This window comes from Amaranthus tricolor, chromosome 8, assembly GCF_026212465.1.
Source record: "Amaranthus tricolor cultivar Red isolate AtriRed21 chromosome 8, ASM2621246v1, whole genome shotgun sequence".
Taxonomy (NCBI): domain Eukaryota; kingdom Viridiplantae; phylum Streptophyta; class Magnoliopsida; order Caryophyllales; family Amaranthaceae; genus Amaranthus; species Amaranthus tricolor.
The window spans coordinates 26,029,283-26,052,585 of NC_080054.1; the positions used below are offsets into that span (position 1 = coordinate 26,029,283).

The 23,303-nt window shown below is 33.2% G+C and overlaps 3 protein-coding genes and 1 pseudogene across 3 annotated transcripts; 3 read left to right on the top strand and 1 right to left on the bottom strand.

Moving 5' to 3' along the window:
- Positions 1 to 1,945: 1,945 nt before the first annotated feature.
- LOC130821734 (cysteine-rich receptor-like protein kinase 43) lies at positions 1,946 to 6,247 on the top strand (annotated as a pseudogene).
- Positions 6,248 to 7,642: 1,395 nt separating this feature from the next.
- LOC130821118 (uncharacterized) lies at positions 7,643 to 8,343 on the top strand. Its single transcript, XM_057686759.1, has one exon. The coding sequence runs from the start codon at positions 7,768 to 7,770 to the stop codon at positions 8,158 to 8,160; it is 393 nt and encodes a 130-aa protein (XP_057542742.1). The 5' UTR covers positions 7,643 to 7,767; the 3' UTR covers positions 8,161 to 8,343.
- A 7,500-nt stretch (positions 8,344 to 15,843) lies between these two features.
- Positions 15,844 to 21,933, top strand: LOC130821119 (glucan endo-1,3-beta-glucosidase 3-like). Its single transcript, XM_057686760.1, has 4 exons — positions 15,844 to 16,064; positions 19,777 to 21,030; positions 21,275 to 21,302; positions 21,492 to 21,933. The coding sequence occupies exons 1-4, from the start codon at positions 15,983 to 15,985 to the stop codon at positions 21,637 to 21,639; spliced, it is 1,512 nt and encodes a 503-aa protein (XP_057542743.1). The 5' UTR covers positions 15,844 to 15,982; the 3' UTR covers positions 21,640 to 21,933.
- LOC130821120 (F-box protein SKIP28-like) lies at positions 21,073 to 23,296 on the bottom strand. Its single transcript, XM_057686761.1, has 2 exons — positions 22,681 to 23,296; positions 21,073 to 22,583 (listed from the first exon to the last, which is right to left on the bottom strand). Exons 1-2 carry the CDS (start codon positions 22,981 to 22,983, stop codon positions 22,017 to 22,019), a joined length of 870 nt encoding a protein of 289 aa, XP_057542744.1. The 5' UTR covers positions 22,984 to 23,296; the 3' UTR covers positions 21,073 to 22,016.
- Positions 23,297 to 23,303: the final 7 nt, after the last annotated feature.

The window sequence follows — 23,303 nt, forward strand, 5'->3', positions numbered from 1 at the left end:
TCAATACAAAGTGCTACATATATTACTCCCTCAATTTCTCTGTTCCTTAGATAAGTCCTGCAAGAATATTCACACGAATTAAGTGAATAAAATCTTTTAGATAATAGATATATTATTTTATTAAATAATAAATTTAATAGAGGAAAAGTAGGGACCATAAATAATAAAAATATTAAAAGAAAGTTAATGAAAAACATATGGGAATCATAGCTATTAAAAAAATATTTTTATAAAGTTAGCGGGAAATATTTGAAGACCATATACAATATAAAAATGTTAAAATTAATTTAATGGAAGATTTGTAGGGATTAAAATATTAAAATGAGGAAATACAAGGTTAATTTCGTATAAAATTTGTAATATAAATAAAAAATATTTTATGAGAACAACAAATAGAACAACTTAAAATAACAATACAAATTCTTGTGAGAGACCATCTTTAATTAGGCCAGCCCATTATATATTTTTTGAAATATTGTAAGTAGACATTAAAGATATGATAAGTAAGCATTAAGAATAATGTAAGTAGGTATTAAAAATACGGTTAGTAGGCATTAAGTTTTAATGGGCTAGACGTAAGAGACATCTCTCAAAGAGACGGTCTCTCAAGAGACTAGCTGAAATAGCAAACATCTAGTCTCTTGAGAGACCGTCTCTTTGGGAGACATATCTTAAGCCCAACCCATTAAAGATTAAAGCCTACTTACCGTATTTTTATTGCCTACTTACATTATCCTTAAAACCTACTTACAATATTCTAAATGTCAATTTACATTATTCTTAATGCCTACTTACAATATTTTAAAATATAAATACAATAGGCTGCCCAATTAGAGTCACAAGAATTTCATCATAATCATCATATTCAATATCGCGCTCGAGAGCAGAGTCTGGGTGAGAAAAGTTGACGAATAATTTATACCCGTATTTCTTCATATGGAGAACTAGAGTCAGAAGAATTCGTGAATAACAAATGAAAACAAATTTAAGAAGGGAGGGAGTAATATTTAGTGGTACCAAAAGGTCAATAAAGTGGGTAATTAACTAACTACTTAATAACGAGACATATGTAGAACTAAATGCAAAGGCGAAAAATAAAATAATATAATAGATATGAAATTACAAAAAATGTAAGGACAATCAATTAAAGTGTGGGAAGAATTACAAAAAATAAAATAATATAATAGATAGATTTTAAAATCTATTAAAATATCTTAAGCAAAACTTTTTAAACATTTTTATGGGTCTTAGGATTGATATTTTAACATATAAAAGTACTTATTTAAATTAAAATTAATCTATAGCCGTTATTTTGATGATTTGTTGGGATGAATAAACATGTTGAGCATCATTTAAAGTTCTTTAGCGATCCAATGAGACTTAGTCTTTCACTTTGCCCACAAAAATTTTGAAACATTACAAAAATGTGAATTATATACTTAAAAGTTTAAAAGTAGAAATTCTTGAGTTTTTTGAGTTACGATTCTGTTTAAAGTAAAAATATTTTAAGTGGATTATACTATATTATCTCATAAAATACCCATATTTTAAAATATAAAAAATTTATAAACTCTTGAATAACAGGTAATGATTCATATTATAATAAGTACCAAACCAAATATTTGATCAAATAACCAACCGGCCATCACAAGTTTTATAAGTGTGAGACGGTTAAATATAAGACACTTACAAAATCACATCCGTATAAATTTGGTAAATATTTCTTTTCATATTCATATTTATCCACTATTTATATCTATTGCAATCGAAATCGGTCCAAAGTACATAAAAGACTTGCATTGTTAATACACATTTAAGACTAAAATTTTCGTAGTTAAATAATCATCACATAACATCCATATTAATATCAATTATAAATTCTATTCATGATTGAATAAATTCTATAAATTGATGTGTGAATCAACTTTCATAAAAGAAAAAAAAAATGATTGTGGCTTCTCATCCACCAAATACTACTACTGCTGTTAGTCTACTAATACTTTATTCGAGAATCTAGTCTTGTTTAATCGGAGAATAAGTATGACTTTTTTCCGGCCTAAATCATGTGTTATTTTTCAAATGTAAAATCACATGTAAGTTATTTTCCAACATTTTCCTTACATGTGAGCTCATTTTAATAAATGTCATTTGTTTTTAACCCCCAAGTTATTTTTATTGAAAATCGAGACTTTTTTGTTTTCAGTTGATTGGAAATCGTCGGCTCTGATATAATGAAAAATTTGTTAATAATCTTGTACAAATCAAGACCCATATAAGAGAAGAGTTGACTACACACAAACCCAATAGCATCCTAAGCCAATTGGTAATCAGGGGTAGAGCAAAAAATTTAGACACCCTATTTACTTTAGTGATGTCTTTTAATATAGGGTCATTCATTATATTAAAACATAAAACTTCACTTCAAAAAAAATAATTTAAGGCAAAATGTATTGTAACATTATATTATTTCAAGTATAAAAAAGGTTTACAAACAAATCACTAAAAAGTGTTGCTAAAACCCGTACCTGAATAACACCATACCATTTAATATTGACCGTCTATCCCAAATGCTTTAAGAACCGAACCTTTAAGAACCGGACCTTTTGTTAATAGTGGGGCAGCTCATTATTAATCTTATATGTATCTCAAGTTCTCTTTTATTTTTCGATTTAAGATCATATATGAATTATTTTTGAACATGTTATACATAAACCATGACTTTAACATTTGTACTAACTTGCTAGATATATAGTGTGATTGTCACATTTGTTTACCAAACTTGCATTGATGTATATATGTAGAAGTAGAAGTGTATGGTAAAGAGTTTCCAATTGGGACAACTTTTGGTCCAGCTAACCCAAAACAAAGAAAACAGTTGGATTATCCTTGTCAAATTAGGGCATACAAACATATTTTTCTAGCTTTACACTATAGAGGGTCTAAACTTGCAAATTGAGATTATAAATAATCGAAATGATCTGAAAAAGAAAATTTCATATGGACGATTATTGAAACTGATACATTGGTTTATATAGTCGATTTCAATCCTTTAAAATTAAGGCTATGACATTATTGTTATTGTTGTATATATTTTGAATAGATGACATACACTAAATGTAAGTTATGATGGTTGGTATTAGCTTAATGAAAATATTGATTTTGTTCAAGTGCTATATTTAGATTATAGTATGTTAACGATAATACATACTTTCATTTGAAAATGTTATTTATATATATGTCTTCATACTAACAATTTTGTGCATTGCACGAGCTTCTAAGCTAGTACAAATATATACGTAGGAATTGTATCATCTGAAAACCAATTCTGTTCATGAAAACTGATCATTACTTGGTATTGTGTATGATTAGAGAAATGAAATTTGGGTTAAATTGTCAAGTTTTGTGAGCAATTTGCAATAGGTCATAGAATTTTTTGAACTCTATTTTAAAGGGTCTAAGGGTCGCATCAAATCTGAGTCTACAAAATTTATATCCAAACGCAGACCATGGAAGACCATAATCCAACCCAGCTTAATAGAGTCCACAAATTTTGGACTCAATCTAATTAGGGTCGACGAATCTAAGGTTTAGACTCTTGACTCATGGGTCCAAGACCTATATCGCACTCATGGGTCCAATACCCATGCCTATTTTTAATACAAATTAGAGAAAAATGTATCTCATATACTTCATTTAGCTAAACTTTATTCAATAACTTAATTCTCTCTTTCTTCCGACTTTGTCTGTGTTTTTAATGTCTTTGTTTCTGTCATAATAAAATGAGTCTTTTGTCTGCAGGGTTTAGATGACGTGACTTCTGATGTATCAGTCATTGAAGAAAGAAATGCATTGACTTATGTGGGTTAGGAAACTGTTTGTTAATAGGGATATGGTTTGATTGAAATTAATGATCCCTGCGAGCTTTTAATTACTATATGATCAGCCATAAGTAATAATTATATTTGTTGATTATGGGATGGGCACATTTTTGCTGATTTTCTTTTGTGCTTTTGTGAGTCTATCTTAAGATTGAGAATTGAGATGGTTGAAAATCGAAATGAATAGAGAAGAAGAATTCAAGTGGATGATCAATATAACTGATTATATTGAAATTAAGGCTTTGGCATTGATGCAGTTGTAATTTGTAGTATGTGAGTCATGTTTTGGGTTGAGGGAGTATTATAATGGCCATTGAATGACAGACTGATATAAGTGCCTCCCCTCAAGCATGTTCTTTAGTTAATGTTTCATTTGCTTTTTGAACATTATTCACATTTCACTCTTAATTTGTATTTAATTCTTAATCTATAAAGTTCAAACACAGTCAAGTGGAATCTTGTTTGATTCGTCTCAATGTGAAGGTTATAAATATCTAACTTTTATGATTTTTAATTATACACTATTAGAGATATTATGTATTGCATTAGTGCATTGACAAACGTGTGAAAAGCAAATAAGACATTAACTCTGAATCGGAAGGAGTACCAGCAAGCCGCTTCACCCACCCTTTAACTCTCTTTGTAGAATTTCGAATACCATTGAGCGTGATGCCCGCCTTCCTAACTAAAGTTCCTTGACCATGATCCATGCTTAAATCTTGATTTGATCAAGAGTAAATCCTGAAATGTTACTATTTTTACTATAGAATTGACTAATTGAGCTTTTTTTTTGATAGAAAGAATTAGAATTATGCATAGCTTAGTTAATTCTGAAGCCTTTTATAACCAAACATATTCATCGACACGATATTACAGGGCCAAATAAGCGCCACCAACTTGATTGGAAGAAACGGGTTGAGATTATAGGGCGCAGGCGTAGCTAAAGGAATGCTCTACCTTCACGAAGATTCACATAGTTGCATTATTTATCGTGACATCAAGGCCAGTAATATCTTACTCGATAATAAGTGGGTTCCTAAAATTGCCAATTTTGGGATGGCTCGTCTCTTTCCTGAAGACCAAACACATGTAAATACTAGAGTTGCGGGCACCAAGTATGTCGTATTGTTATAAAAAATTCTTCTTTTTGCATAGATTCCGGTTGTTTGATCAGCATTATGTTTGATTGAAACAGTGGTTATATGGCTCCGGAATATGTCATGCATGGACACTTATCTGTAAAAGCAGATGTGTTCAGTTTCGGAGTTTTGATTTTAGAATTGGTTAACGGTCAAAGATACTCTTCATACAATGTATCCCACGATGCTCAAAATTTACTCGAGTGGGTAAGTTCTTTGTTTTTAACTAGACTGTAATCCATAGTGCATAAACAAGGTTACATCACCATGTCACGTTTTATGATTTATGAATTTATTGCAGTCGATTTCATTTTGTGGATTTACAATTCTCATTTGATTGTCTCTATTGCATTGTTATATCTTTTATTTATGAGTGAGCAGTGCTTGACTATGATGTTTGAACATTCTAAATTTAATTTGTGTGGGCAAAACATAGTGTGGATATATAATTTCGATCATGTTCAAGTAACAGTCGCGAAATGGATTTTGTGGTCAATATGGATGATTTCGCGATTAATGCGGCCAATATTTCAGTCGCAATAAAAAAACCTTTATGATACGATAATGCAGCCTTATTTTGCCGGTGATTTGTTTCTTTTTTTTGTTCGACGTTTCTATGGGAAGCTTTAAGTTAAAGGTCTATTTCCTTATCCATTTTTATTGACATCGTATGGGAATCGGGGGAACTACAAATCTCGAAAAAGGATATGCTTACATAAAAATTACATTTGTTACATCCTTCATTTGTTCTGAATGTTGATTATAGGGCTAGGAACGAAAACATTGACGACTAAATTTTCGGATGGCAGGCTTACAACCTATTCAAGAAAGGTAAAAGTTTAGAACTATTGGACCCAACAATAGCAACAACTGCAGTTGCTGAACAAGTAGCATTGTGCACTCAAATTGGTTTGTTATGCACCCAATCTGATCCCAGTTTATGGCCATCAATGCGGCGTGTAGTCGTTTTGCTTTCAAGGAAACCGACAACGCTAGAGGAACCAACCAAACCAGGGTTCCCTAGTTCAAGTTTTCGAAAGTCTAGACTCTAGACATATTAGGGCATCGTCCTCAAACGCAGCTTTTTCGGGTAGATCTTCCACACCGAAAACAGATTACACAACTAGTACAGGTAGTGTCACAGGCACTACTAGTGCTCGGAGTTTTGGTTCTGTCACGGCCACCACGCTTACTGATAAGAGTTTAGGTTCAGATCGTCCTGTGGAGTAGTCTGAATGATGTGTATTCTAGTATATAAGCATATAGGCAGGGCCGTCCCTATTAGGGGCAAGAGGGGCTTGAAAAATGACGTTTTAATGTTTAATTGTTAGGGGTTTATAATAGTGCATTTAGTAATTAGGGGCTATAATAAATATTTCGCCTCTAGGCCTCTCAAATCTTGGGGTTGGCCCTGCATATGGGGTTAAGAGTGCATTTAGGGTTAAGAAGGTATTGCCATTGTTTTCAACTTTTTACATAAGTTTTTGTGTTTTTTTTCTTATTGGTTCATTTGTTCAATAATTGTTGAAATTATAATATAAAAGTGTTTATGTTTTAAAGCGTGGGGTAATCAATTTGAGTTGTATTTGTTGCACTTTTATAAGTCGTCAAATGTTCTTCATGCTTTCTTAAATCATAGGCTTTATGCGAAATTTAAAATAGATTATTCGGTCTCCTCATTTCTTATTTTGTATTTAAACCTCCATGGATATTCAATAGAGCCACTTAAGGCTCATATGCCCTAATGACATTCAATATTTCTTTTCTTACACAAGCTTCACCCTCATGTTTGTATCAATTTATGTTAGCGATATTGGTTACACTTTCTAGTCATAACAAAAACCACGGTTTGCACATTTTTCTCTCCCTGTTTAATGTCATGGTCTCTCCAATAACCTACTTTGTCTCCTATATGCGAAGGATAAACTTACCTTTTTTTGCAATATTTACCAACTCTAAGTACTTTCAGGAAAGAGTTTTAATGTTCTAAGATTCAATTTTAGCTTAGAATCTATCTTTTTTCTTAATCTCTTATTCTTAAAATCTGATATCTTCTCATTTGACACGACATTCATGAGATGCGGTCTATCGCTTTTAGGTAATGACCTAGCAACCTTGTCGAGAACGTAAAGCATAATATCCTTGCTCATTAGACTCTAAAGAGCAATATGGTGCGTCGCTACTCAACAATACCATAGAAATCTTTGCATACTTGTCGCTACACTTAAGCCTGAAAAGTGCAACTTCTTAATGAATTAATTCCTTTGACCTTTGCCGGTAGAGATTCTCTAAACTACATTGAAATAAAAAATTGACGTGGTGAACGAAAGAGATAAGAGAGAAAATTGGAGAAAATGATTTTAAACACCTTGGACATTGGTGGCTAAAGAGGTGTTTACTTATAATCAAATCTGATTTGACCCGACTTTAAAATAAAATTAAATTTATATCAAAATCAATATGGACGCAAATTTTAAATCAACCCGAAACACCTAAACCGAAATCGTTCCAATCACCCGAATCAAAACCTTATTGATTCCTTAATAACTCAAAATAGATGCCGCGTGTATGACCACGCGTCATTTGTCGCAAGTACGTGGCTTCCTGTCTCTCTTTATAATTCCTTCTTTCCTTAACACCACCTCTTCGATTCGTTCCTTAACACGATCTCCTTCCTTGCAATTTCTCTCCATCAAAACCAGATCTGCTCTTGATCAAGATTTCTTCGTCAAATCTCCTTTCAATCAGCAATGGCGTTAGAGTGGGTAGTACTCGGCTACGCTGCTGGTGCAGAAGCAATCATGGTCCTTCTATTAACTCTCCCAGGTCTTGACGGTCTTCGCAAGGGTTTGATCGCTGTTACTCGTAACCTTTTGAAACCTTTTCTTTCGATTGTTCCATTTTGTTTGTTCCTACTCATGGATATTTACTGGAAGTATGAGACTCGACCTAGTTGTGAAGCCGATTCTTGCACTCCTACCGAGTTTCTTCGTCATCAGAAATCTATCATGAAGAGTCAGCGTAATGCGCTTTTGATCGCTGCTGCTCTTCTCTTCTATTGGATCTTGTATTCTGTTACTTCTTTGGTTGTTAAGATCGAGCAGTTGAATCAGCGAGTCGAGAGGTTGAAGAGAACTGATTAATTCTTTTCATCATCTTTCTTTGTTCATCAGATAAGTGAATTCTGCTTCTCTGATGCACTGTTTGCCAGATTACTAGACATTTTCCTCAAAAATACTTATATTATTGCTGTTATTCTGTAATTTTTGTTTTAATTGGAGTATTATGTTAATTATCTATCAATACAGGATGAATTTATTTTGATCTGTCGGATTTACAGTATTTGCATTGCTGTGATTATACAAGTATGAGCTTAGTTGATTAATTTTTCACCCTTGGCCTTGTTATTGTATCTGCTTTATTATGTAATTTATATATTTCATGTGTTTAGGGCATGACATTTTCTCATACCCTAATAATTTATGGATATAAAACTCCCATTTATATTAGTAGTTTTATCTTCGCATTAATTGCATTGGAGTTGTGACATATTTGGACTTCGATCATCATGTTAGGAAAGTTGCAATGTTTTCTAGTTATAGTAGGATGGTAAGATACTTCATCGGTTTCTTTGAATTTGCTACACAAGTTAAATTTACTTTGAAGGAGTATGTGGAGGAGACTGGATAGGAGAGAATGACATTGTGGGTGAGATTAGGAAAGATAATGTGGTACCAAAGCCCCAAAATATAGTCTCAAAATTAAAAGGATAATCTAAAAATTTAAGTGTAGCAAATTCAAAGCATATAGAGTATATGGTCATTTGAAGTATGATATTTGTTTTGTCCTTGTATCTATAGCAGTATTTTTCAAAGTTGTAAACGTTGTTGGCTGTGGACGTAGTGTGTTTAGACCAGGGATTGTCAATTCTACTATACCACTTAGAAACGGATAGATTTGAGAATCATGGTTAGGTCTGAAGGCTTTAACTTCCACACACGAATCGATTCTTGTTGCCACGGAAGACTAACTCTCCTTTTTCTTCCCTGCCTGTTGTTTCAGCCTTACCTTAATATTGTAAAGTAATGGATTGATTTGTTGAAGAAACAAGGTGTTTTGAATTTAAGGATGGCATGGGACTGACTAAAATAACATGGGCGTTATCCTATTGTTCATATTGTTATCTGTTGGCACTTATCAGAAGTACTTGATTCTTGAAATTATTCTTACTCTTTGGATAATTGGGCGGGTTAGTGTGGGTCATTATAGGGGCAGGTAAATAGCAAGTTCGTTGGATTCATTTATATGTTCTGGGCTGAGTTTGGGTGACTCGATAGTTGGTCATCTCTGTTTGTGGTTCTCTTCCCTGAAGTATTGACACCTGTTGAACTTCTTGAATGCTTGTTCATAGGTGCACATGAACTAGCTGTTGAGATTGAGCATACGCATGAAAATTTCGTGTGGGTAAGTTGTTTCAGTAGTCCTTTATTTGGTCCAGTCTTGAGTGAGACGAGTAAGAACCACAGATCAAAATTGGTTATCTTTGGCATCATGGCAGCTCCTAGTGCTTCTTTCTGTGCAGTTATGTCTTCTCTAAGTTGTTCATTTCTTGAATCAAAATATGGAAAGGCTGCATTGCAGTTTTTAGTGTCTTAAGTTGGTCTGTTCCTTCACAGCTTTTGAGATCTTTTTTCTTTTGCTATGCTTTATGTACGTCCAATGAAATAAATTGCTCATTTGGTGAGTAACAATTTGTATACTCTACAATGCAAGATCCTTTATGTGAAGCTACAGATGGAAGTGAGAAGCTGTTGCTGAAGAAAGAAAAGCCTTTAAAGTGGAGTCATTTTTGCCTAGTATTGAGATGTGGATCCTCTTTTACGTTTGTGTTCTTGTATGAACAAGTGCAATATAATTTGTTAACTAATTCGTCTTTTGAATTCGTGATTCGTTCAAAATTGTTGAAAAAAGCTCACAATCGATCATAATTCGTTTTTTTCGATTCATGATTTGTGGGGAGATTAGCAAATGATGTGATTCTGTTGTGAATAGCATCCATTTCTTTTTTTGTGTGTTTTCACTCATTGACAAAAGGAAAAGGATGTAATTCGGCAATGGTAATAATGCCATACACTCATTGACAAAAAGAAAAGGATGTAATTTAGCAAATGGTAATAATACATACTAGTATACAGTATATGTTCCGTGCACACGAATATGTTAGAATATGTTAGTTTATGAAGTTATATAAGAAAATATTAAATATAATTTATTTTTTGAAACCAACCATTATATTGATCATAACTATATTTTACTAACTAAAACGATTAGTAGTAAAATGATGATTCTATTTCACTGATTAGAATAATTTTTACTAATAAAAATAATTTTTACGAATACTAATTTTTCTTTTCAAAATGAACTGATTAATCTAAATATATATTAAATTTATAATCTACTAAACAGAAGCTAAATTATTGTGCAAACATTATATCAAACTTAATTTTATAAAATGAATATACGGTATACTCATACACAAACACTTTATTTATGGCATGCTTAAAATATATACTTCTATAATTTTTTTTTTATCATAATTATCATTGTAAGATAATTCTAGATAAGATTTTTAGTTATTATTTTGTAAATATTGAAGTTAGCTGAATAATTAAGTTGATGAATTCTCTGTCTTTACATAATTTAAGAGTTTTTAATTATAAGGTTATTTATAGTTAACAACTATTTTATATTTTAATTATTTTTATATCGTAAATAAGGTATAATTAATAGTTTACTCATTTAATTTACTAAAATCAAAACTACTCAAAATATTTTTTATTAAAAAAGAGTATTTAAAAAATTAAATGTTTTAGAATTGACTTTTTTCTTACTATTATTGTTCATTAAGAAATAAAGTTTAATAACAACTCAAAGTTTTCATATTTAATTACTTAAATTTAGGAGGAAAAACATAATATATAAAAGTGACATGTGGCATATTCTTTTATTGTTTTAGTAGAATGTATGATGATAGAATGTATGATGATGTTTGAAATGTTTAAATTTGACTCCAATCCATCAAGTTTATTCCGTCTTTACTAAATGTGTCATATGACAAATGACAATTCATCCTCACCTATTATGCACTTTTGTGATTTATAATCCGAAAGTTAAATCTAATTTTTCATCTTTGGTTTCAAAATTTTACTTTTTCTTTTTGTAGGTGAATCTAAAAATTCCTTCTTTAAGCTGTGTTTTCAGGTTATAATATGCATTTATTTTAAAATTTTCTTTTTTCTTCCTATTTTTTGTTCATAAATCTCAAGTAGAATGAAGTGACTCAAAAGTTACTCTTTTTATTCTATTGAGTTTATTGAGTTATATTTAGGTCATTTTAATTGTAAATTCAAAAGGATCGAAGAATACAAACTGAAACAAAACAAGAGCCATTGGGCAATCAACATTTTTAGTTAAAACCACTCATTGAGTATGATTGTTGAAAATAAACTTATTTATAATTTATTTCTAATTGTTTAACTTGTAAAGAATTTTTAAGGAGAATTATAAACAATAGATGAGTATATATTCATCAATTTTTATAGGGATATTATCAATGGTATTCCTGTACTATAGAAAAATAACAATGGTATCCCAGTGTATTTCAGTGGTACCCGCAAGTATATGCTAATTACAACCGTGATACTAATAATGATTTTTTTGTTAAATGTCTGTTAATTTTTGAATTTAAACTAACTATGGTTAGCTTCTTCTTCTTTTCCCTTTTCCCTTTCCCTTTTCCCATTTTTATACCAATACCTGAATTTATTGTTAACAAATAATATTATTTTTAGCAAATGGAACAAATTTATATTCATCAACTCTACATAATAGTTGAGTTTATTAAAAAATAAATAAGATTAAGCTATGGCTTATTTTTAAGAAGATCGAAAAAATATTGATTTATTATTGATAACTTTTCCATATTTAGATTAAGCTCAATTACTATTATAACTTGAATAAACAACATTTTTTTAAAGAAAATCAGGTATCGTCTCAATTAGAATAAGTACCACATTTCACAAGTAAGTGCCTGATTTTTCCCCTTTCTTAGTCTACCTGTTATAGTATTAGTAGTAGCAAATAATAATAATAATAATAATAATAATAATAATAATAATAATAAATCTAGCGACCTTAAGTTTAGGGCATACCTTTTCAAATATTAGCTTTTTGTATTAAAACAGTCATGGCGGAAACCATTCGAAAGGTGGAAAATGAGATATTAGGGGTGTCGACGGAGAAACCAAAGGTGTACAAAGAGTCGTGGTGGTGGAACGGAGAAGTGCAAAAGAAGATAAAGGAAAAATATGAGATTTAAGGAGCTCATGGCTTGGACGAAAGAGGAGGATAGGACACATAAGAATGAGAGGTATAAAGAAACAAAACGGGCGGCAAAGAAAGCAGTAGCGGAGGCAAAATATCGCGCGTTTGAAGCCTTTTATCAAAAGCTTGATACCAAAGAGGGGGAGAAGTATATTTTTAAGTTGGAATAAGCAAGATCTAGGTAGAAGAAGGATTTAGGGACATTGAAGTTCATTAAGGATGAAGGTAGACGAGTACTCCTTAGATAAGACGACATCAAAATGAGATGGCATCAATATTTTTCTCAACTACTCAATGAGACTAGGGGTCCGAAGGAGAAAATTCGACAAACTTCGGACATGCAAAGAACACAGGATCATGGGCTGGAATACACGGACACGTCTTTGGACTGGCGTGTCCCGTGTCGGACACGGACACGCGAAAACCCGTGTCCAACACGCCAAATGAAGTGTCCAATATTTTAATATTTTTCCGGACACGCGGACACGGCAAGGACACGGAAGGGACACGGCAAGGGACACAGCAAGCAGTCAAGGACACGTTTTTTTTATAAAAAAAATAAAAATAAAAAAATTGATTTTGTTTAAGGTATTTTCACTCTTTATCCTAAATCCTAATATTAATCTTGTTCTAATCTTTAATCTTAGTGTTAATCTTAAATTCTTAATCTTGAAAAGTTTGTAATTTGAATTTTGAAAAGTTGAAATGTTGTTCTTGATTTTTTTGTATATCCTCTTTGAATATTTGTTAATTGTTATTTGTTAATGTTAAATTTTTAATGTGTTATTTGTTAATCTTAATTTTTAAATCTTAAATTTACCTATTTATTTGGTTTTCTTTGATTTGGTTTGTATGACTATTTTTAAATACTCATGTTGTTTATTTGGTACTTATTTGCATTTTATGTGAGTTTTATGTTTGTAAAGTGTTTATTTACATATATCAAATGAAAGATTGTAAAATTATCTTTAATTTGATATATTTATTATATTACCATTTTCGTGTCCCCGTGTCCGCCATTTTTAAGTTGGCGTTTTTCCGTACCCGTGTCGTGTCCGTGTCCGTGTCCGTGTCTGTGTCCGTTTTAGTGCAATCTAGATCATGGTCGATTATTGATATTACCACGGCGGAAGTAGGAGAAGCTCTCAAAAAAAGGGGGGATCAAAGGCAGTTGGACCTGATAACATTCCGATTGAGGTGTGGAGGGGTTTAGGAGAGGAGGCAATGTATTGGCTTACTAACCTCTTTAATGTCATCTTGAGGTCTAGTAAGACGCCAGAAGAATAGAGGGTTAGCACACTTATCCCACTGTTAAAAAACAAGGGTGATGCACAAGTATGCGGGAACTATAGAGGGATCAAACTTCTAAGCCACATTATGAAACTATGGGAAAGAGTGATTGAGAAAAGAATTAGACGAGAGATGGTAATTAGAGAGAACCAATTCGGATTCATGCCTGGAAGATCAACTATCGAGGCAATTCATCTTTTTAGGAGACTGATGAAAAAGTATAGGGAGCGAAATAAGGATTTGCATCTGGTGTTCATAGACCCATAATGCCCCAGTAAGAAGGATCGAATACATCATATTGGAGGGCAAGAGAAGTCGAGAAAGACCTAAGAGAACGTGGGAGGAACATATTAAAAGTGACATGCATGAATTCACCTTTCCAAGGACCTGACTAGGGATAGGGGCAATTGGCGTCGCCTTATCCACTTCTTAGATTACCGAACTCGTTCCTTTTACACATCATTTGTTATTATTCATTGCCTTTAACTATCGCCCTTTACCTCATTGTTTACTTATATTTTGATTTTTAATTATTTGTACGTATTCTATTTATTCTATTTGTAAATTGCAGGTTTCTCTCTTGTTGAAGACCTTTCTCGAGTCGAGGGACTCTTTGACCGCACTCTCCTCTATGGGTATGAGCTGTCGTCTTTATTCCCTCTCCAAACCCTGACCATAGTTTTCTATGAGCGAGATATACTAGATATGATGATGATGATGATATGAATATTCAGTTTGTTATTTGATTTCTTACCAACTCTTGTAATGTTTCTTTTAATAATGTATTATAAATTATAAAAGAAATTAATAATAATAATAACAATAATAATAATAATAATAATAATAATAATAATAATAAGTAGCTTTTCATAATCAGTAAGTCTGAGTTCATTTCTTTGAGACGGCTTTCAAAGCCAGCCCAATTCCTTAAAGCACCTACTATGATCACGTATTTTACAATACACCTACTATATTTTTTAGTAGGTATTTTGTTTATGGAAGTAGATATATAAATAGTTACAGCACATAACATAAACAGGTATAGCACATAACATAAACACATACAACACATAATATAAACACCTACAAGGCTACAACACACAAAAAAAAAAAAAACCAACAGGCAATAGCACATAACTAAAACACTTCAAAAATTAAAATTAATAATCCAACTATTTACCTATCCGCCGTGAATAATTCTAACTTTATATTATTTTAAATTATCCAACCTTTGCCTTTAGTTTGCTGTCTGTCAGCATACTAATGGGGAACACCGATAGCAAACTAAGGATAAAGGTGGGATTATTATAAAATAAAAGGGTGTGTTGATAGAAAATTAAGGACAAACGTTGAATTATTAAAAAATAATTTAAAGGTGGGATTATTCTCAGCGGATGGGTGAAAGGTTGAATTATTAATATCAATTTTTCCTAGAAAATAAGCTAAACCCTTATAGCAAATAACCTAAATAGCTACAACAAATCATACCTTGTTGACAATTTCAACATGTTTAAAACACCTAATTGACGCACTGTGAACTTCTATTTGACATATCCTAAATGTCTACTTAAGGTATCTTAAAACCCTACGGATTAAGCGCGCAGTTACACAACATTTTTCATTTATATATCAAAAAAAATCTAATTGGCGAGCCTAATTCGGACCGTCTATGTAAAAAATGATCTGTCACAACAACTTGTGTTTCACAGTAAATAATAATAATAAGGGAAATTATCAATAGTACCCCTAAGTTTTTGCACTTTATCAATGATACCCTCGTGTTATTAAGCGTCTTACACCCGTAACCTTTTTAATTTTTTTCCGTCCAAAATCGTCTAAAACTGTTAACTTTTTTATTTTTTTTATTTTTCAATTTAAAACATAAAAAAATAAAAGAATTTTTTTTAAACAATTTTGGACGATTTTAAACGAAAAAGTTAGAAAATGTTATGGTTGTAAGACGCTCAATAACGCGAGGTACCATTAATAATCGAAAAAACTTAGGAAAACCATTGATAAAGTGCAAAAACTTAGGGATACCATTGATACTTTTCATAATAATAATAATAATAATAATAATAATAATAATTAATTCACTTATTCCGGTAAATATGAAGACGGATCTGAGCCGTCCAAACTCTGACGAAAAGCTTTCCAAAAAGAAAAAAAAGAAAAAACTATTTGATTTGGCTGTTTAATTTGAGTGCTAGTTTTCCCTCTTCCGCTCTTCTCTTAAGCAGTACATCTTCAATGGTTCTCTGAACAAGTTTCGAAACCAGATTCATACCCAAAATGAAGGGAGGTAAATCAATGGTTATACTAGTATTTCTACTAGGACTACTCCTTGTTCACTCTCTTCATTCTGCTGAACAAAGTAAGTTATATACTCCGTATTCATCTTCATTCTTGCTTTTCATCTTCGAATTTGCTTATTCATTTTACGGATTTGATGTATTTTTAACTATTAAGTGCAATGTATCATTTCTCATTGCATTTCCTGGTTTTTGTTTGCTGGTTATGTTATCTTCATTATGCTCCTATCATTCATACTAGTATAATTTTGAATTTAATCGAAATCTGCAAAGATTTGGTCCCCTCCCCTTGAATGACTAACAATTTGATTAAGTAAGGATTAATCCTAAATTGAGTTTGTTGATTTGGATTATGCTCACTTGTAAATTGTAATGATAATGTTACCATCGGAAGAATATTTAGTTAATAATAACGGCATTCTTAGCCAGGAGGTAAAATCAATTTTAAACAGTAAAATATATTTTTAACTTTTCATCATATAAAGGAGTATTATTTTTATCTTTTAGTATGTTTCGTAATTTTAATCATTGAGAAACATTATTATTCTAGTTGATGAACGCCCCAGGAGCCTTCTGCCACAGTGGTTGCACTAATTCTGAGTGTGTCATGTTTGTGATGGGTTGTGTGTTTTTCATGTGGTGTCAGGGCCCGGCCTAGTGCCATCACTAGGTTGTGAACCCAATAAAATAGATTACTCCACTAAACTAAGCCTTAATTACAGGCATATTTGCAATTTGATCTCATAGCATTACTTGCAGGGATGCAAATTTGTGTAGTTAGGTAAAATTTACAAGATTCAACCATAATATATATTGTGTATGTTATTTTGAGTCAAATTTTAATCAACGCGAAGTGAATGACGCAATACAATTGTCTGTAGTGATAATTGATAAGTATGCAAAAGGTTTTAGGGCATAACCTCAAAGTGGCGTGCTATATTTGCTGATGTGGAGTTAAATGAGCAAGGGATTTACACTTTACCTACATAAGTATAGTGATTGATAAGTATGCAAAGACGTGCAAGGTTGTTGGCTGATAGGGACGCATCACATCTCTTGTATGTAGTGTCAAATGAGTAAAGATTATAAGGTGTTACAGATAAGAAATCAGGAAAAAGAATTAGGTTTAAGCAAAGATTGGTATCTTGGAATGCTAGGAGAATGTAACATAAGCATTTTGTGAGAAGACACTTCTGATACAAAAGAAAATATAAAAATTGTGATATTCTGACAAGATAAGAAGTAGAAAGAAGTTGGAATCAGATGTGTGAGTGATTAGCCAATGATGTGGTTAAGATGTGTAGAATAAACTATGACGGAAAAGTTTGTGTATAATAGAAAAATATTTTGAATGTTTTCTCCTTAAGTGAGAGCATAGGAAGCACCCAAAAGAAAATTTTAGAAGAAGGTGGATGATGTGATGCAAAGTTTACTAACATCATATAATTGTATACTAATTGTAATATGTATAAGTGTTGGAACTGGGAAGGCACAAAGTGTTTGTTGAAGCACCCATGGGGGTTTCGGATTATTCCCTTGTATTCTAATCAAATATCCTATTTCCTATTTTGACATATTCATATCAGATGTTTTATTTCCTTATTTGGTGACCTTTTTTCCTTACTCAAGCCCTCATGTGATCCAACTATTTACACAATTTCCATTGAATGATCACTTTTCCTTTACTTTGTTCTCTTATTCACGTCTTCCATGCGGTCCACCATGTTGTCCCTCCCCTTTTTCTTAAAATGGTGTAAAATCAAATGGGACAATTGATTAGAATCAGAAAGAGTATCAAATAAGAAGGGAGAATTTGTTATCGATTTTGTACAAGCGTATGATTTGTTGGTATTCATCACGTGGTATAGCACATATAAAGTGTGAAAACTATGCAGTAACAGGTATAAGTGCAACGAATGCAATAAAAATAGATTACTTCTTGAGTAGGATAAAATATAAAGGATAATGCTTGAACGATATGGTCACACTAGGTGAATGTTTAGTCACCCAAGAAAAATTTTGAATCCTCAATGTTCGTATGTAATCAAGCCCACACAAATCTAAAATCTAAGGACAAGCAAGAATCAAACATTAGAATGTAGAAGAAGTAAATGCTAGAAGTTTAGCTGATGGAGTTGTTGAAAGAGTTGATTGAACAAGCGAGGAGGAAGCGTATTCACCTTCGACAAAGATGAAGAGTTGCATCACTCGTGCGGTTAAGGGCTTGGAAAACTAAAGGGTTCTATATAGTGAAAAAGGACATTGCAAAATACTAGTAAGCCAAATGTAAGACAAAATAAGTGGTTTATGAGACAAGGTTAATAGTTTACAAAAAGTTGTCAAGTTATAGTCAAGAGAAAAAATATTTATATGATGGCCAAAATCGACTAATAGTTGGAAAGTAATTTGGTAGGGAGTAGTGTGTTAAGGATAAGAGGTTAAGGATATGCAGAAAGAGCAGCTTGCTGAGTTGCTTTATAGATGATGACATTATTCCTAGTGACGCAAGGAAATGTTTGAAGTAGTTGTAAATTATCCATCTAATGTTCTCTATTCAATGTAGACCAGTAGATAAATCTGACTTTAGATCTTTGCATATATAAGAGCTTATAATTGGAGTTAGTGCTCAATGTAGCTAATATGCAATATCATTCCTATTTTAGCTCATTTGTATCTCTGTACAAATCTTTTTCATGCTGAACTCAAGAGTGGTATCATTGCTAACCTTATAGAGGCTTTGTAAATAATCAATGCAAGCTTTGTATCTTTTTGGATCACAATGAAAAAAATCAATGATACCAAGTTTGAATGGAAACCAAAAATTCAACACGTCTTACTAGAAGAGAAATCACTCCATGCATAGTTTTATCAAGAATATGTTATGCTGATTTTGGGAAATTTTCCCTACACAGAAAATTTCCAAGCAAATGCACTAAGGATTCACTACCATTACCATTTTTAACAGTGTGTACTAAACATGTCATTAGCGATTTTTAATTGTCGGTTGACCTATTCTTTAGTAGTAAATTTGGGCTACAATAGATGGGAACCTGAACTGGATCTATGTTACCCTATAAAGTAGTTTCCTTTTTACATTTCTTTGATTCAAGCCAGGGTACGATAGAAAAGTAAATTAGAAAACAAAGATTTTATGTCTTTGAACGGACACCTTTCGCCAAGAAATGGTGCAAAAATAGTTATTCATTACTTAAGTCATTTTTATCATTGTAGCGCAAAGCACCTTAAAGAGCATTTTTGTGGACATTCTTTTATCTCTGGCAGAGATACTTTGGTACAATATCCAAGTTCAATTCCTTCAATGCCCAAGTCATTATTACTTGAAAGAAAGAACATCTCTTTTGTCTAAAGAAAGATCTTTGAACCAATCTATAGAGCTTGGGAACAAAATGGTATACCCTTGGTGATTTTTGTAAGAAAGAACATCTCTGGAAAGTTTCTCATTTAAAGTATTTTGAGAACTAAATTGTGACTTTCATTTCTTTGCATGTTATGGTTATTTCCTTTTGAAGCACCTGTTATCGTAAACTCATTGTTTCTAAATTTCTGATCCTCAATCCATATGCTGAACTTTGAAGCATAGTGATATCCTACATCTGCTATCATACACTTCCTAGGTTCATCACTTGTTGCTTTTTGATGTGTAAGTGTCAGGCTATATAAACTATATGCTGAACTTAGATGTATGCAGCTTTGTTTTAGGCTATTGCATTAGGTGAATAACAGTTCGTGTTGTTGGCTCCCCTTTTTATGCAGAGGCCTTTGTAGGTGTTAACATAGGACTGGATGTCTCTGATGAGATTAGTCCAACTCAGGTGGTTGCCCTTCTCAAAGAACAAAACATCCGGCATGTGCGCTTATTTGATGCCAACCAGGCTATGCTCCTTGCTCTTGCCAACACAGGAATCCAGGTCATTGTCTCTGTTCCTAATGAGCAGCTTCTTGGAATCGGGAAATCGAATGCTACTGCAGCCAACTGGGTAGCTCGAAATATTGTGGCTCATGTACCTGCCACTAACATCACAGCCATAGCTGTAGGCTCCGAGGTTCTTACCGCCCTTCCAAATGCAGCTCCAATCTTAGTTAGTGCGCTGAATTACATTCATTCAGCTCTTGTTGCTTCAAATCTTGATTCCAAGATCAAGGTGTCAACTCCACACGCTTCTGCAATTATAGTCGATTCTTTCCCACCCTCCCAAGCTTTCTTCAACCGTACATGGGACCCAGTCATGGTCCCCTTGCTGAAATTCCTAAAGTTTACAGACTCATATTTCATGATTAATGTATACCCATACTATGATTATATGCAGTCAAATGGCATCATCCCATTGGACTATGCTCTTTTCCGTCCTCTTCCTCCAAACAAAGAAGCTGTAGATGCCAACACTCTCTTGCATTATACCAATGTTTTTGATGCTGTTGTCGATGCTGCTTATTTTGCAATGTCCAATCTGAACTTCACCAATGTTCCGATTATTGTGACTGAATCAGGTTGGCCTTCCAAGGGTGATGCATCTGAGCCTGATGCCACCATTGAAAATGCTAATACGTATAATAGTAATCTCATTAGGCGAGTTTACAACAACACAGGGACACCCAAGCATCCTGGAACAGCAGTTAGTACGTACATATATGAATTGTACAACGAGGTTTTAAGGCCTGGATTAATTTCAGAGAAAAACTGGGGGCTTTTTGAATCAAGTGGTGCCCCCGTGTATATTCTGCATCTAACTGGTTCAGGGACAATATTGGCAAATGACACGACAAACCAAACTTTCTGTACTGCTAAAGGAGGTGCAGATCCTAAGATGCTTCAGGCAGCATTGGATTGGGCATGTGGGCCTGGAAAAGTTGATTGTTCGCCTTTATTGCAGGGAGAACCTTGTTATGAACCGAATAATATTGTTGCCCATGCAAATTATGCTTTTGACACTTATTACCATAAAATGGCCATGGAACCTGGTACCTGTTACTTTAATGGAGTGGCTACCATTACCACTTCTGACCCAAGTAAGTAGCGTAAAGCTCCCATGCTCGACTTCACATTTTGAGTTTACGTTTGGGTCAAACAGCTTTATTATATATTTTCTATTAGAGAAATAAACCTTTCTGAACTCATTTCCCTGAAAATACAATTGACACTTAGCTGTCTTGCCATGTCATTAGTCATTACTAGCTAGATTTCTCTTGTATTTGTCATACTAGTGCCATATATTGTAATCTGTCAAAATAACTAAAAGTTTCATTTATGCAGGTCATGGTTCATGTATATTTCCTGGGAGGTATGTATTGACTTCTAGCCACTTCTTACTTAGGATTTTCTCACACTTATCATATGGCTGGCCGCCCCAGATTGTCATTTTGGGGTGGGTCACGTGGTGGAAGGGGGGTAGGTTGGGTTAGTAGAAGTTGAGTTTATCTGGTATACACATACATTCACTCATATATATTTCATGTTTTGCATTTTACAGTGATGGAAGGAATGAAACCTTTTCAAATCATACAGCACTTGCTCCATCTGAAAGCACGACAAGTTCTGGTACTCTTTATCAGTATAGTTACATTGCACCCTGGATAATTGCAGTTAGCAGTATTCTTTGGTATGCTTTTTTGCTATGATGTAATATTTGTGATTCTCGTCACATACCTCGCAGCTCCATTGGTTTGATTGTTTTGAGAAAGTCGCCACAGACCCAATTTTGTATGTAGAGATGGGTCAAAGTCGGTACTTTCAAAACTTTTGAACAATTTTTAAGAACACATTGTAGGTAAGATGATTCAATGCAGACAATCCATTGAATTCATTGTATCATATAGGTGTATTTTCTTTTTTGAAAAAAATCCTGATGTAGACATCAACAATATCAACAATGTCCATGAATTTGCCTGATATGGCTTTTATCATCTCAAAAATCACTATCTAGTTACAGTGCACAAATGCTATCATGTGTTGACATGTTTTCATGTTACAGTGCTACTTACGTGTATATGACGAACTATTCTTCACAGTAGACCAATAACGATTTTGCCTGGCATACATTGCAAACGAACCCTTCAGAACCATGGTGATTAAGCTGTTTATGAGTGTGTCGGGGACAAAATGGCTTATTACAATGGTTACACTTTGGAAGGCAAAGCCAGCAGTCTAGACAGACGGAGTCATTGCATAAAGTGTCTCCTTGTTCATCCGCATCTTGTTCAGAAATGCATCGACCACAAACTATGCACCTTGTAATGCACTGCAAGCAACCTCTGCAGTCGGATTCCTTGGGGCAATCGAACACTAACTTGACCTCCTCACATTTGGGACATATTTCCACATCGATAACCGAGTTATGCTCATCTACACTACGAAAGGAGGAACTCCAGTAGTTGTGGTAGAATATGGGCTGTTTCTGTGTTGATTGGGATACATATGATTGCAGTGTGAACAGGTCTTCTTTACTGATGTTGTAAATGCCACTGATCTTCAAACTAATGAACACGATTGATTGTGCAGCTAATCTCTCCACTGCTCGGATAATCCCTCCAGGTGTTAATCTTGTACATCCCGGTACATACAGCTGAAAAACAAGCGAAAACATCACATATCGGAATTGAAAATGTGTAATGTGTAATGCCCATTCGAGCATAAACGTAGAAACGAAACTGAAAAGTTACCTTATTTAGAACGCGATTTGCGTGAACCACCTGCAGTATTCCAGCATCTGTAATATTGACACAGTCGAGCAAGGCCAAAGTTCGGAGCCTACCACGAGCTTTAGAGGTAATTTGGATCAAAATATCATCGGTGAGGCGTCTACTTAAAGGATTTTTGACAACAATGTGGAGCCATATCAATATATCGTCTCGAATAACGTCTCTAATGGACTTGCTAACTTGGCTCATGATTAGAAGCTGGTGCAGGGGAAGATATGACAACACATAGAATAGTGCTTCATGTGCTGATCCTTCATCCTCCATTCTAGAGCCTTGAAGAAAGGATGGATTTTGAAACTAGGCAAGTAGACTCGTATTTAATCTAGTCCACATATTCCTCTATTATCCACAAATTATATTTTACATAAAGTCACTAGTTTTTCTTACACAAGTAGATTGATTATCTCAATTTAGGGTCATTTTTTTTATTTTTCATTATATCATCCACGCATGATTGGTATGTGAGTCTTTTTAATTCATTTGAGTCTTGAACGACTCTATTTATTTAGAACCGCTAATATTATTAAAGATGTTTGCGGTTCTAATTAGAGGTTTTAATTCATGACATCTGCTAAAGCTAATAC

Excerpts from the sequence above, each read along its gene's own strand:
- LOC130821118 (XM_057686759.1), top strand. The coding sequence starts at position 7,768 with ATGGCGTTAGAGTGGGTAGTACTCGGCTACGCTGCTGGTGCAGAAGCA.
- LOC130821119 (XM_057686760.1), top strand. The coding sequence starts at position 15,983 with ATGAAGGGAGGTAAATCAATGGTTATACTAGTATTTCTACTAGGACTA. Across the intron at positions 16,065-19,776 it reads TCTTCATTCTGCTGAACAAA|AGGCCTTTGTAGGTGTTAAC; the intron begins GTAAGTTATATA and ends CTTTTTATGCAG. Across the intron at positions 21,031-21,274 it reads CATTACCACTTCTGACCCAA|GTCATGGTTCATGTATATTT; the intron begins GTAAGTAGCGTA and ends TCATTTATGCAG.
- LOC130821120 (XM_057686761.1), bottom strand. The coding sequence starts at position 22,983 with ATGGAGGATGAAGGATCAGCACATGAAGCACTATTCTATGTGTTGTCA. Across the intron at positions 22,584-22,680 it reads CAAATCGCGTTCTAAATAAG|CTGTATGTACCGGGATGTAC; the intron begins GTAACTTTTCAG and ends CTTGTTTTTCAG.